Genomic DNA, 15,150 nt, shown 5'->3' with positions numbered 1-15,150 from the left:
AATCTCACCATGAATCATAGTAATCATGAAATTAACTAATTTATACAAAAACTGTGCTAAAAATGGTTCAGTTTAGGAAAACGAAAATCCATGTAGGCCTAGCTAACTTAAATTATATGTGTTGTGAATGGTGCTCGGTAAAAGCTCTGCTAAAGAGGATTAGTTGCAGTTTCAAAACAAAACACGGCATGTCGCTCTTTATCAACAGTAGTGGGAGCGTATATAGACACTCCCACGTTGTCCAATTTTTTCCAAGTGGAAGAAAAGAGACGATACTGCAGTACGCTTATGTGTTTTTTTATATATGAATGCTGCAAGATGAGAGTTAGGTTGTGTTTAATCTGAATATAAGGATCGTTTTAGACTAAAATAGAATATTTCGGTTATATGATAACAATATAGTGTATAGAAGGGAATAATGGATGGGCCTGCGCATAGATTTATAACTAAATGCTTTGTGTTTGTGGCCACCGTCAGTTACCATCTTTGTCTTGGAGATCTCCGCTATTCCATCTCGGAGGAAACGCGAAGAGGATTTGCAGTCGGAAAAATTGCTCAGGATTTAGGCATAGACATGAAAACTCTGTCGTCTCGCAAACCTCGTGTGGATTTTGATGGCTCTAAACGATACTGCGACATCAACCTGAAAACTGGAGAGCTCGTTGTAAATGAGAGGATCGATCGAGAGGCGTTGTGTGGTCAAAAACAATCGTGCGTAATTCATTTTGATTTTTTTCTTGAGAACCCTTTAACACTGCATCGAGTGACCTTGGAAATAGAGGACATAAACGACAACGCTCCGAAATTTAGAAATGAAGCCATTGATTTAGAAATTCCAGAGTCGGCGATTAAAGGAGCTCGTTTTTCTTTAGACGAGGCATATGACCCGGATTTTGGTGTTAACGGTGTGCAAAGCTACGCTCTGTCAAACAATGAACATTTTATTCTGTCTCTTCAAACTGCTGCGGATCGTGGAAAATTCCCAGAAATTGTGTTGGAAAATGAGCTTGACAGGGAGAAGCAGGACCGATTGTCTCTCATTTTAACGGCTTATGACGGAGGCTCACCACAGAGGACTGGCACTGTGCTTGTGAACATCCGCGTTTTAGATGCGAATGACAACGTGCCTGTTTTTTCCCAGACGCCATATGAGGTAAGTCTGCCTGAAAACGTCCCTGTTGAGACCGTAGTTCTCACAGTGAGTGCCAATGATGCAGACGAGGGGCCAAATGGGGAAGTGACCTATGAATTTAGCTACCTTTCCATCGACTCTGAAAATCTGTTTACTATAGACCAGAAAACTGGTGAAATTAAAGTTATAGGAGAGATAGATTTTGAAGAATCTTCTTCATATGAACTCCGCATTAGAGCTAAGGATGGAGCCGGCCAAGCAACGTCGTGTACAGTTCTTATTAATGTTTTAGATGTGAATGACAATGCTCCGGTCATAATTGTTAAATCTTTGAACACACCTGTTCAGGAGAACTTGCCTTCTGGCTCAGAAATAGGGATCATATATGTTCAAGACAAAGACTCCGCGTCTAACGGCGATATCAGATGCTCTATAGAACAACGGGTACCGTTTAAAATGGTCTCATCTGTTAAAAATCACTTCGCATTGGTTACTACAGCCGAGCTGGATCGTGAAGTGCAGGCCGAGTACAACATCTCTGTGACTGCAACAGACGGAGGCTCTCCTCCGCTATACTCGTCCAAAACCTTTCAACTAAGTGTGGCTGATGTGAATGACAACGCACCTATATTCGAAAAACAGTTATATAGCGCCCATGTTGCAGAAAATAATAAGCCTGGTTCGCCTGTTTTATTAGTCACTGCAAAAGACCTCGACTGGAGACAGAATGGCACTGTTGTTTATTCTCTGTTACCTTCTAATGTCAATGGCGCACCGGTTTCCTCATTTTTATCCGTTAACGGAGACACCGGGGTCATTCATGCCGTGAGGTCGTTTGATTACGAGCAGTTGAAAAGTTTTAAAGTGCTGGTGTTAGCCAGAGATAACGGTTCTCCTCCTCTTAGCAGTAACGTGACAGTGAGTGTCATCATAACGGATGAGAATGACAACAGCCCTCAGATATTATACCCCTCTCCGGACGGAAACTCCTTCATGACCGAGATGGTACCCAAAGCTGCGCAGGCGGGCTCCCTGGTGTCCAAGGTGATCGCCGTGGACGCGGATTCTGGACAGAACGCGTGGCTCTCCTATCACATTATTAAAGCCAGTGATCCTGGACTTTTTACCATCGGTGTCCACAGCGGAGAGATCAGGACACAGCGAGACCTTTCTGAAAATGACAGCATGAAGCAGAACATTATTGTCTCCGTGAGAGATAATGGACAGCCCTCTCTCTCTGCCACGTGCACATTATATTTGGTTATATCGGATAATTTGGCTGAAGTTCCAGAACTGAAAGACATGTCTCATGACGAGAGCAGCTCCAAACTCACTTTTTATTTGATCATTGCGCTGGTATCCGTTTCCACTTTCTTCTTGACTTTTATTATTATCATCCTGGCCGTGAGGTTTTGTCGCAGGAGAAAGCCAAGATTGTTGTTTGATGGAGCTGTAGCCATTCCCAGCGCGTATCTCCCTCCAAATTACGCAGAGGTGGATGGCCTGGAAACTCTCCGCAGCGCTTACAATTATGACGCATACCTGACTACAGGCTCGCGCACGAGCGATTTCAAGTTCGTCAGATCTTACAATGAGGGCACGCTGATTGCTGACCTGACCCTGAAAAAGTCTGCTGTGGATGATCTTGAGGGACTTGACGCGGAACTTAGAGAATCTTTTGAGGTATGAATAGGACATCTGTATTTTTGATTCACTCATATACGTTCTTTGAACCTCGGTGCTCTGGCTAAGCTAATTCTTTTTAAGAGGTGTTTCTTAACAATGTAACCCATATGTGAAGTAAAATTGACCTAGTGATTTTATAAAAATGAAACCATCATTTGGGTTAGCAACACAACCTAGTTGCGGGCTTAAAATTAACTACTTAAAAATGTCTTTCTTTTTTAATTGCTTTTTTACTTGCTTTGGATTGATAGCATATTTATTTTTGGTGTTAAAAAGAGCTGCCACCATTTCCCATCAGTTTTTTTGAATGCATGCGTATTTATTAATAAACGTTTTTGTTTTTCTTATTTTCCAATAACAATTGTTCATATGAAAAATACATACAAATATGCGAATGTTTTTAAATGTTTTGGTGACCTCTGGTTTGTTATTAAATTCGTGTCAGCAATTCACTGCGGGATTAAAGATGAATAAATAGTTTTGTGTCATTTTTTACAAGTCGCTGTCCATGGTGCTGCACAGGCAGAGTCTCTGGTGCTGTTTTTCTTCTGTGTAATGTTGATGTTTACGCTACTGGAGTTGTAAATTGTATTCGTGCTCAGTTTTTTGCACTCCATGAGAATGATAGTTTTAGTTTGATCCTTATTTTTGGAACATTGTGGCATTCATATCCATCCTGTTGAATCCAGGTTCCCTCACTTCATTATGTGAGAGCGGTGGCTTTTACTCCTGATCCTGGAGACACACGGTACTGCGCAGTTTGTTAGTGTCCCTTATTTAAAACGTGATTCCAGTCATCAGCTTGTTAGTATAGACATTAATGATTTGAACTAATTGCGTTAAACAAAAGATGCATGCACAATGTATAGTGTTTTGGGTCCCCAGGACCAACATTTTAAATCACTGCGTTTCAGCTTTACATTTTGTGCAGTTTCTTAACTTAACTCATAGGGTCGCTGTTCACCAGTAAAACATTTGGCATTGTAATTCTCTCCACCTTGTTTCTGACGCCATAATGCTGGTAGCTATTTTTTTCTATAGAAAATTGTCGACGGTGACTGATTCCCTGGTCTGTGGTGAATCTGTCCCATTCTGTAGGCTTGCGTTAGATTTATTTTACATGTTGATTGTTTGGAAAAAATAATCCGTCGTCATTTCTTAATGGATTTTCCCAGCTTCGATGTTTCTATTCTAATGTTTGGTTTCGTGTTTTTCGTGCTTATGGCGCACACCGCTAATGGAGACGTGAGCTATTCTTTTCCAGAGGAAATGAAGCGCGGATCTGTGATAGGAAATATAGCCAAAGATCTCGGGCTCGATGTAAACAGACTGTCATCTCGTAAGGCTCGCATTGACAAGGAAGGTAACATAAAACTATATTGTGAAATTAATCTGAATACTGGAGAACTGACCGTAGCGGAGAGGATCGACAGGGAGGTGCTTTGTGGAAAGAAATCTTCATGCGTTATAAAACAGGAGCTCGTGTTGGAAAATCCTTTAGAGCTGCATCGCTTTATACTCAATATTCAGGATATAAATGATAATTCACCACAGTTCAAAGAAAATGTCATTAAATTCGAAATACAGGAATCAGCTGTCAAAGGATCTCGTTACTTATTAGATGAGGCCCACGATGCGGATATTAATGTGAATTCAGTGCAGACATATACATTACAAAACAACGAGAACTTTATTCTAAATATCCTTACTGGGGCAAATGGAGAAAAATATGGAGAGCTTGTGCTGAATAAAGAGTTGGATCGTGAGCAGCAGAAAGAGGTGACTTTAATTCTTTCTGCGGTTGATGGTGGTACTCCACCGAGATCAGGTACTGTAGCCATACACGTCACTGTGCTCGATGCTAATGATAATGCTCCAGTCTTTAGTCAGGCCGTCTATAAAGTGAATCTGCCTGAAAATTCTCCTGTAGATACTGTAGTCGTTACAGTGAGCGCTAATGATGCTGACGAGGGGCAAAACGGAGCGGTGACATATGCTTTTGGGCATTTACCGGAGAATTTCCTTCACCTATTTTTACTAGATGCAGTGTCTGGCAAAATTAAACTGACAGGGCGTATTGACTATGAAGAGGAGAGTTCAATCGAACTGCCCATTCAAGCTAAAGACGGGCAAGGACTAGCTGGTCGGTCCATTGTATCAATAGATATTCTTGATGTCAATGATAACGCCCCTGTTATAATAATTAAATCTCTTAATAGTGCCGTTTCCGAGAACGCGTCACCCGGTACAGAGGTTGGCATCATTAATGTGCAGGACAGAGACTCTGAGAATAACGGACAGGTGCGCTGCTTCATTCAGCAAAACGTCCCATTTAAACTCGTACCTTCAATCAAAAAGTATTATTCTCTAGTGACCACAGGTGAATTAGACCGCGAGTTAGTGTCTGATTATAATATCACAATTACTGCTACTGATGAGGGAACTCCACCTTTATCTTCCACTAAGAATATTCACTTTACTGTAGCTGACGTGAATGATAATCCACCTGTATTTAAAGAGCAGAATTACAGAGCTCACGTGCAAGAAAATAACCAACCGGGCTCCTCTATTTGTTCAGTATCAGCTACAGACCCGGACTGGAGACAGAATGGCACTGTTGTTTATTCTCTGTTACCTTCTGATGTCAATGGCGCACCGGTTTCCTCGTTTTTATCTGTTAACGGAGATACCGGGGTCATTCATGCCGTGAGGTCATTTGATTACGAGCAGTTGAAAAGTTTTAAAGTGCTGGTGTTAGCCAGAGATAACGGTTCTCCTCCTCTGAGCAGTAACGTTACAGTGACTATCTTAATAACGGATGAGAATGACAACACCCCTCAGATATTATACCCCTCTCCGGACGGAAACTCCTTCATGACCGAGATGGTACCCAAAGCTGCGCAGGCTGGCTCCCTTGTGTCCAAGGTGATCGCAGTGGACGCGGATTCAGGACAGAACGCGTGGCTCTCCTATCACATCATTAAAGCCAGTGATCCGGGACTTTTTACTCTCGGTATTCACAGCGGAGAGATCAGGACACAGCGAGACCTTTCTGAATCTGACAGCATGAAACAAAACCTTATTGTCTCCGTGAGAGATAACGGACAGCCCCCTCTCTCTGCCACGTGCGCATTATATTTACTTATATCGGATAATTTGGCTGAAGTTCCAGAACTAAAAGACATGTCTCATGACGAGAACAGCTCCAAACTCACTTTTTATTTGATCATCGCGCTGGTCTCTGTATCCACTTTCTTTTTGACGTTTATCATCATTATCCTGGCCGTGAGGTTTTGTCGCAGAAGAAAGCCTAGACTTTTGTTTGATGGAGCTGTAGCCATTCCCAGTGCGTATCTCCCTCCAAATAACGCAGAAGTGGATGGAGCAGGAACTCTCCGTAGTGCTTACAATTATGACGCATACCTGACCACGGGCTCGCGCACGAGCGATTTCAAGTTTGTCAGATCTTATAATGAGGGTACGCTGACTCCTGACCTGACGCTGAAAAAGACTCAGTCTGCTGTAGATGATCTTGATGGGCTTGATGCACACATGCGTGATTCCTTTCAGGTAATATTAATGAATCCCTTCTTTTTTGCGATGTTTCTGGTGAAGTAGGTTTAAATTAAAATGCTAATGAAATGGTTGAAATATGCAACATATTTCAATCACGTTTTTTTTTTTTTTTTTTTTTTTTGCTATGTTTCTTTAAACATTTCCATAAATGCCTTTTATTTTTCTTCAAAGCAATAAATAAGTAAGCTGAGGTCTAAAAAAATCTTGGGTCGTCTTTATATGTTTTTTGTGGTTACATTTTACCTGCACGCTTTTAAACATTTGCATGTCTTAATGTTTTAATTTGATCTCTTTTAAAAAAATAGTGTCCTACTCTGTATCCAGTTAGTTGTGTTGCCTGGTCTCGTTTTAATTGTTTTAACTCCCTTAAACAATTTTTTTTCAGGGTAATTTTTCGTTCATTAAGTAACATAAGTTTATGTCAATGATCGTTTAGACGTTGATGTGGAACTGATTACAAAAAAATCTCTATAACGAAAATATAGTCAGTTTAGTCAGGTGTTACGAAACGTGTAAATGTTTTAAGAATAATGTCAAAATAATTTGCAATTTTAGTCGTAGCATTACGAGAATAAATTAAATCGTAAATACATCTTCATCTTCCCCTAGATGTATTGTTACATTTTAAGGTGTTAAAAGGGTATTTACTACGATGTGTCTTCTGGAGGTAGTGCTGCACTGACAAGCTATGAAGATTTATTTCTTGACAATCTGGATTTTTTTTCTAATGCCGTATGTCTCTTGCTTTTGTATGATTCCTTATGAGATTTCGGCTCAATACTTTGTAAAGGTTTTCCATTAAATACCGTTATTGAGTTGAGCTCGGCAATCATGAAACGTTATGGAAATCATTTAAACTGTGCATTTTTCGTCTACGGATGTATTCTATTCCTTCTTAACCCACAAGGTAATGTCTGAATTATTTATTTATTTCCATTTAGGCTTTATTTGTTATGCATATCATCGTGTGTTTGTGCATGTTTTAGCTTCCAGTTAACTACAGCACAGATCTTTTTCAAAATCTGTTCACATGCATGGGAGATGTTTGGGTATTTTTTGTGTTGATGTCAATCATGGTTGATATTTGTCTTTTGCTCTCATATCATATATAGTTGGAATTTGTTGAAATGTTGTAGAAAACGAGTTTTAGTACTTAGGTTTTGCTCTTGTCAGAATTAACGTCAAGTGTGGTGAATTAAGCAGGTTTAGACAAAGTTCAGCGACTTAATACTGAGTGCGCAAAATGCTTTGCAGTTTATTGATTGTACTCTTAGTGTCGCTGTTCACCTGTACTATCATCATCAGTAACACAATTCTTGTATCCACCCAGCCAGTGATGTCTTTGCACAACCAGCTAGTCGAGACAATCGCGATCTGTACTCTGGTTCTTTGTCTTTGTGTCGTGTTATAGATTTTTGTTGTTTTTGCTTTTTCTTATCCATTTGTTAATATATGCATGTTTCAAATATGGATTCCCTTCGCTTCTGGGTTTGTAAAGAGATATTTGGCTTTTTGTTCTTCATGATCATGGCGCACACCGCTTGTGGAAACGTGAGCTATTCAATTCCGGAGGAGATGAGGCGCGGATCTGTGATCGGAAATTTAGCAAAAGATCTCGGGCTCGATGTGAACAGATTGTCATCTCGTAAGCCTCGCATTGACACTGAAGGTAACAGAAAACGATATTGTGAAATTAATCTGAATACTGGAGAACTGACCGTAGCGGAGAGGATAGACAGGGAGGCGCTTTGCGGAAAGAAAGCTACATGCGTTATAAAACAAGAACTCGTGCTGGAAAATCCTCTAGAGTTGCAACGCTTTATTCTTAATATTCAGGACATAAATGATAATTCACCACAGTTCAAGCAAACTGTAATTAAATTCGAAATACAGGAATCAGCAGACAAAGGATCTCGTTATTTACTGGAGGAGGCCCATGATGCTGATATCGGTGTGAATTCAGTGCAGTCATATACATTACAAAATAATGATAACTTTATTCTAAATGTTCTTACAAAGGCAAATGGTAGAAAATATGGAGAGCTCGTGCTGAATAAAGAGTTAGATCGTGAGCAGCAGAAAGAGGTGACTTTAATTCTTACTGCGGTTGATGGTGGGACTCCACCGAAATCAGGTACTGTTGCAATACACGTCACTGTGCTGGATAACAATGATAATGCTCCAGTCTTTAGTCAGGCTGTCTATAAAGTCAGTCTGCCTGAAAATTCTCTTGTAGATACTGTAGTGGTTACAGTGAGTGCTACTGATGCTGACGAGGGACAAAACGGAGCGGTGACATATGAATTTGGTCATTTGTCAGAAACCCACATGAATACGTTTTCCTTGGATCCAGTGTCGGGTGAGATCAAACTAACAGACCTTATTGATTATGAAGAGGAGAGTTCAATTGAGCTACCGATTCAAGCTAAAGATGGTCAAGGCTTAGTCAGTTTTTCAATCGTAGTTGTTGATGTTACTGATGTGAACGATAACGCCCCAATTATAATGATTAAATCACTGAATAGTCCCGTTCCTGAAAATGCGTCTCCAGGTACAGAGGTTGGCATCATTAATGTTCAGGACAGAGACTCTGAAAATAACGGACAGGTGCGCTGCTCCATTCAGCAAAACGTCCCATTTAAACTCGTACCTTCAATCAAAAATTATTATTCTCTAGTGACCACAGGTGAATTAGACCGCGAGTTAGTGTCTGATTATAATATCACAATTACTGCTACTGATGAGGGCACTCCGCCTTTATCTTCCACTAAGAATATTCACTTTACTGTAGCTGACGTGAATGATAATCCACCTGTATTTAAAGAGCAGAATTACAGAGCTCACGTGCAAGAAAATAACAAACCTGGCGCATCTGTTTGTACAGTATCAGCTACAGACCCGGACTGGAGACAGAATGGAACTGTAGTTTATTCTCTGTTACCTTCTGAAGTCAACGGCGCACCGATTTCCTCGTTTTTATCTGTTAACGGAGACACCGGGGTCATTCATGCCGTGAGATCGTTTGATTACGAGCAGTTGAAAAGTTTTAAAGTGCTGGTGTTAGCCAGAGATAACGGTTCTCCTCCTCTGAGCAGTAACGTTACAGTGAGTGTCTCCATAACAGATGAAAATGACAACACCCCTCAGATATTATACCCCGCTCCGGACGGAAACACCTTCATGACCGAGATGGTACCCAAAGTTGCGCAGGCGGGCTCCCTGCTGTCCAAGGTGATCGCCGTGGATGCGGATTCTGGACAGAACGCGTGGCTCTCCTATCACATTATTAAAGCTAGTGATCCTGGACTTTTTACTATCGGTGTGCACAGCGGAGAGATCAGGACACAGCGAGACCTTTCTGAATCTGACAGCATGAAGCAGAACATTATTGTCTCCGTGAGAGATAACGGACAGCCCCCTCTCTCTGCCACGTGCGCATTATATTTACTTATATCGGATAACTTGGCTGAAGTTCCAGAACAAAAAGACATGTCTCATGACGAGAGCAGCGCCAAACTCACTTTTTATTTAATCATCGCTCTGGTGTCCGTTTCCACTTTCTTCTTGACTTTTATCATCATCATCCTGGCCGTGAGGTTTTGTCGCCGGAGAAAGCCCAGACTTTTGTTTGATGGAGCTGTAGCCATTCCCAGCGCGTATCTCCCTCCAAATTACGCAGAGGTGCAGGGAACTCTCCGCAGCGCTTACAATTATGACACATACCTGACAACGGGCTCGCGCACGAGTGATTTCAAGTTCGTCAGATCTTATAACGAGGGCACGCTCACTGCTGACCTGACGCTGAAAAAGACTCAGTCAGCTGTAGATGATCTTGAGGGGCTTGATGCAGACTTGAGTGATTCATTTCAGGTAAGATCAGTGTTTAATTTTTTTCATATTTCTATTAAGGATTAATTTTAATAATTAGGTCTCCTTTTTATTTTAAACAAATTGTCATCCGTAATAATGAACTCGTTTTTATGTTAAATAAATGCAATAAATGATATAGGCTATGGCACTTTAAAGCACTGGGCTACGTTTTGTTACAATGCCTGATAGATTCCTTTAAATAAATCAGTTTAGGAGTAAAGTCAGCTGAGGTCTAAAAGATCTTGTGTCCTAGAGTTACCATTTTTTTGTTTTGTTGTTGTATACATTTTACTCGCTCGACTTTAACGTTCAAGTATGTCTTAGGCTGTATCCAGTTGTGTGGTCCCATTTTAACTTTCTGACATTTTTTATTAGTTTTATTTTTTAGTAGTTTTTCTTACATTGGATATAGTTAATTTATGTCAAGACTTTTAAAGATTTTGGTGTAGAAATAAGTAATTTGATTCGGTTCTGATTACTAAAGATATGTCGAAAATACTTTTTCGAGGCAATACAAAAAGTATAAATACTTTAATAAGGTCGAAATTATACGTAAATTTACTTGTGGCATTCCGAGAATAAATAGGCCTACATTAAAATGTATTGTTACACTTTAATGTGTTAAAGAAGTATTTAGCGGATGTGTCTTCTAAATGTGCTGCAACTAATATGAAGATTTTTTTTCTGACAATCTGGATTTATGATATGTTTTGTAATCAAGTATCTTGCTTTTGTATTATTCCTTTTTAGATTTCCACATGCTTTGAAAAAGTTTTCATAAAAATTTTGATACTGACTTTACACTAAGCTCATCAAATATAAAACGTTGTGGAAACTAGGCTATATTAAAATTTGCATTTGTCTACAGATTTGTTCTGTTAATAATTTTTCTCAACTTAATATGTAATGTTTTAATGATTACATTTTTTCGTAAGCTTTATTTTTTTATACTAACCTTTGTGCTCATCATATGCCTGTTTTATTTTTTCATTCCAGTTAATTTAAGCACAGACCTTTTTCAGTATCAGTAGACTGTTCACATGCATCGGAGATGTTGTTTGGTTATTTTCTCCTGTTGTTGTGAGTTAATAAGCAGTGTAAAAGTGATGTTTGTCTTTTGTTTTCCTATTATATAGCGGTGCCATTTGTTGAAATGGTGTAAAGGGAGTTTTCTCACACATGTTTTACACAGTTAGAATGAATGTCATGTGTTGAGTTCAATCAGAATTTAGTGACTTAATACTAGAGTGCGCAAAATTTTTTGTAGTTTTCTTGATTGTACTCTTAGTGTCGCTGTTCACCTGTACTATCATCATCAGTAACACAATTCTTGTCTCCACCCTGTTAGTGATGTATTTGCACAGGCTGTGCACAACCAGCTAGTCGAGACGATCGCGATCTGTACTCTGGTCCTTTGTAACGTGTTCGTGTTGACGTGTTATAGAATTTGTGTTGTTTTTGCATCTTCCCTTCCATTTGTTTTGATATGTATGTTTCCAAAATGGATTTCCTTCGCTTTTGGGTTGGTGGATATATGTTTGGTTTTTTGTTCTTCATTATCATTGCGCACGCCGCTAATGGAGACGTGAGCTATTCAATTCCGGAGGAGATGAAGCGGGGATCTGTGATCGGAAATATAGCAAAAGATCTCGGGCTTGGTGTTAACAGACTGTCATCTCGTAAGGCTCGCATTGACACTGAAGGTAACAGAAAACGATATTGTGAAATTAATCTGAATACTGGTGAACTGACCGTAGCAGATAGGATCGACAGAGAGGCGAAATGTAATGAGGATGTGTCATGTTCTCTGAATTTCGAATTAGTACTAGAACATCCATTGGAAATACATAATGTTGCAATACAAATCGAAGATATCAACGATAATACACCGACATTTCCTAAAGACACAGTAAAGCTTGAGATAAGGGAGAGCGCAATTAAAGGCGCTCGGTTTCGTGTGAATGAGGCTCATGATGCAGACGTAGGAAAGAACGGGGTTCAAAGCTATTATATCGAAAAGAATGACAATTTTATTTTATCTGTTAATGCAAAGGCAGATGGTGGCAAAAATATTGAGTTAGTGTTGGATAAAGAGTTGGATCGTGAACAGCAGAAAGAGGTGACTTTAATTCTTACTGCGGTTGATGGTGGGACTCCACCGAGATCAGGTACTGTAGCCATACACGTCACTGTGCTGGATGCTAATGATAATGCTCCAGTCTTTAGTCAGGCCGTCTATAAAGTCAGTCTGCCTGAAAATTCTCCTGTAGATACTGTAGTGGTTACAGTGAGCGCTACTGATGCTGACGAGGGACAAAACGGGGAGGTGATTTACGAGTTCAGTCGTATATCTGCAATTGCAAAAGAATTATTTTATCTCGATCAAAAAAGTGGAGAGATTAAGGTAAAAAGCCCGGTCGATTTTGAAGAGTTGTTAAGATATGAAATGTTTATTGAGGGGAAGGATGGTTCTGGACTTTCTTCGGACACTAAAATAATCATACAAATAACAGATGTGAATGACAATATCCCTTTTATAATTATTAAATCACTGAATAGTCCCGTTCCTGAGAATGCGTCACCCGGTACAGAGGTTGGCATCATTAATGTGCAGGACAGAGACTCTGAGAATAACGGACAGGTGCACTGCTCCATTCAGCAAAACGTCCCATTTAAACTCGCACCTTCTATCAAAAATTATTATTCTCTAGTGACCACAGGTGAATTAGACCGCGAGTTTGTGTCTGATTATAATATCACAATTACTGCTACTGACGAGGGCACTCCGCCTTTATCTTCCACTAAGAATATTCACTTTACTGTAGCTGATGTGAATGATAATCCACCTTTATTTGAAGAGCAGAGTTACAGAGCACACGTGCAAGAAAATAACAAACCGGGCTCCTCTATTTGTTCAGTATCAGCTACAGACCCGGACTGGAGACAGAATGGCACTGTAGTTTATTCTCTGTTACCTTCTGATGTCAATGGCACACCGGTTTCCTCGTTTTATCCGTCAACGGAGACACCGGGGTCATTCATGCCGTGAGGTCGTTTGATTACGAGCAGATGAAAAGTTTTAAAGTGCTGGTGTTAGCCAGAGACAACGGATCTCCTCCTCTGAGCAGTAACGTTACAGTGACTGTCTTCATAGCGGATGAAAATGACAACACCCCTCAGATATTATACCCCTCCCCGGACGGAAACTCCTTCATGACCGAAATGGTACCCAAAGCTGCGCAGGCGGGGTCCCTGGTGTCCAAGGTGATAGCCGTGGACTCGGATTCTGGACAGAACGCGTGGCTCTCCTATCAGATTATTAAAGCGAGTGATCCGGGACTTTTCACCATCGGTGTCCACAGCGGGGAGATCAGGACACAGCGAGACCTTTCTGAATCTGACAGCATGAAGCAGAACATCATTGTCTCTGTGAGAGATAACGGACAACCCATCCTATCCGCCACGTGCGCATTGTATTTACTTATATCTGATAACCTAGCTGAAGTTCCAGAACTGAAAGACATGTCTCATGACGAGAGCAGCTCCAAACTCACTTTTTATCTGATCATCGCGCTGGTGTCCGTTTCCACTTTCTTCTTGACTTTCATTATCATTATCCTGGCTGTGAGATATTGTCGCAGAAGAAAGCCCAGACTTTTATTTGATGGAGCTGTAGCCATTCCCAGCGCGTATCTCCCTCCAAATTACGCAGAGGTGGATGGCGCGGGGACTCTCCGCAGCGCATACAATTATGATGCATATCTGACCACGGGCTCGCGCACGAGTGATTTCAAGTTCGTCAGATCTTATAATGAGGGCACGCTGACTGCTGACCTGACGCTGAAAAAGTCTGCTGCTGTAGATGATCTTGGAGGAATTGACGCAGATTTTAGGGATTCGTTTGAGGTATGAAAATATTTTTTTGCGTAATTTCTTGGCGAATGGCTAAATTTAAAATTTTGTTTTACTCTTTTTTTTTTCTTTTTTTTTTTCTTAAATGCACATTTATGTCGATATTAGGTTCGCTTTCTGTATATGCTGTGAGTTCGTTGAGTGTAATTTGTGCTTAATTGGTTAACTATTTTCTTTTGTGTTTGTAAAACGCGGATTCTAAAAAGAGCTTTACGGTGCCGTATCTTTTAGTCGACCTGCTGAAATGCATCGCGCAAATTTAAACTCTTATCGCTACAATAGCCCTACATTCCTTTGTGTTTCTACTTTGAACTAGTTCTCTTGTTTTATGTGGGTTTTTCTTCACTTGCTTTCGATTGAAAAAATAATAAATTTCTATTATAAAGAGTGCTGCAACGATTTCTTTCTGTCTACCATTCTCTCAGAATACAGGTGCATTTCTGTATTTTTTTGGTCTATCTTATTACTCAGAACAATTGGTAAGATAAAAATACACACAAATACCCACATGCATGGGCGTCGGAACCATTATACGTGGGTGGGACAGGACCCACCCACTTTTTAAGACCAATGATAATGGACCCACCCACTTTTTCTTTACTTTAGCGCATTTGTCTGTTCACTTATCAATGCGCTGTTAGTCAAAATCCATTCCACTAAAGCAGGAATCCCCAACCTTTGCTTTTTACACCGCGGACCGTTTCAGCTTTTAAAAAAAAGTCGCGGAGGGAGGTGCTGCTGAGTTGCTGTTCAAACAAAGTGCTGAAAAACCTCCTTTGCGAAATGAATAACGTTTAAAACGGAGGTAAAGGTCAAACATCCATGCATTAGGAAAATTAATAACTGCTTTATTTATAGTAGCCTATATTTTCTTTAGACGTGTAAAACCATATTATGGCGAATTATTTTACTTTCACTGTTTCACGAGTTTGCCTGCCCATTTAGTCTTAATAATTAACGGTAAACGAACTCTT

General features: G+C 40.2%; 3 protein-coding genes across 3 annotated transcripts; all 3 read left to right on the top strand.

The window, feature by feature from the left end:
• Nucleotides 1-274: 274 nt before the first annotated feature.
• LOC135763193 (uncharacterized) lies at nucleotides 275-7,731 on the top strand. Its single transcript, XM_073812100.1, has 3 exons — nucleotides 275-2,815; nucleotides 3,917-6,388; nucleotides 7,669-7,731. Exons 1-3 carry the CDS (start codon nucleotides 419-421, stop codon nucleotides 7,729-7,731), a joined length of 4,932 nt encoding a protein of 1,643 aa, XP_073668201.1. The 5' UTR covers nucleotides 275-418.
• Nucleotides 7,732-7,767: 36 nt separating this feature from the next.
• LOC135763177 (protocadherin beta-15-like) lies at nucleotides 7,768-11,612 on the top strand. Its single transcript, XM_065275328.2, has 2 exons — nucleotides 7,768-10,264; nucleotides 11,553-11,612. The coding sequence occupies exons 1-2, from the start codon at nucleotides 7,847-7,849 to the stop codon at nucleotides 11,610-11,612; spliced, it is 2,478 nt and encodes an 825-aa protein (XP_065131400.1). The 5' UTR covers nucleotides 7,768-7,846.
• A 153-nt stretch (nucleotides 11,613-11,765) lies between these two features.
• Nucleotides 11,766-13,313, top strand: LOC135761068 (protocadherin gamma-A11-like). Its single transcript, XM_073812099.1, has one exon. The coding sequence runs from the start codon at nucleotides 11,766-11,768 to the stop codon at nucleotides 13,311-13,313; it is 1,548 nt and encodes a 515-aa protein (XP_073668200.1).
• The last annotated feature ends 1,837 nt before the right edge of the window (nucleotides 13,314-15,150 follow it).

The sequence above is a fragment of the Paramisgurnus dabryanus genome, chromosome 16, assembly GCF_030506205.2.
Source record: "Paramisgurnus dabryanus chromosome 16, PD_genome_1.1, whole genome shotgun sequence".
In the NCBI taxonomy this organism is placed as follows: domain Eukaryota; kingdom Metazoa; phylum Chordata; class Actinopteri; order Cypriniformes; family Cobitidae; genus Paramisgurnus; species Paramisgurnus dabryanus.
Note: the sequence above shows the minus strand (reverse complement) of the source record. Positions and strands in the feature narration are given on the sequence as shown.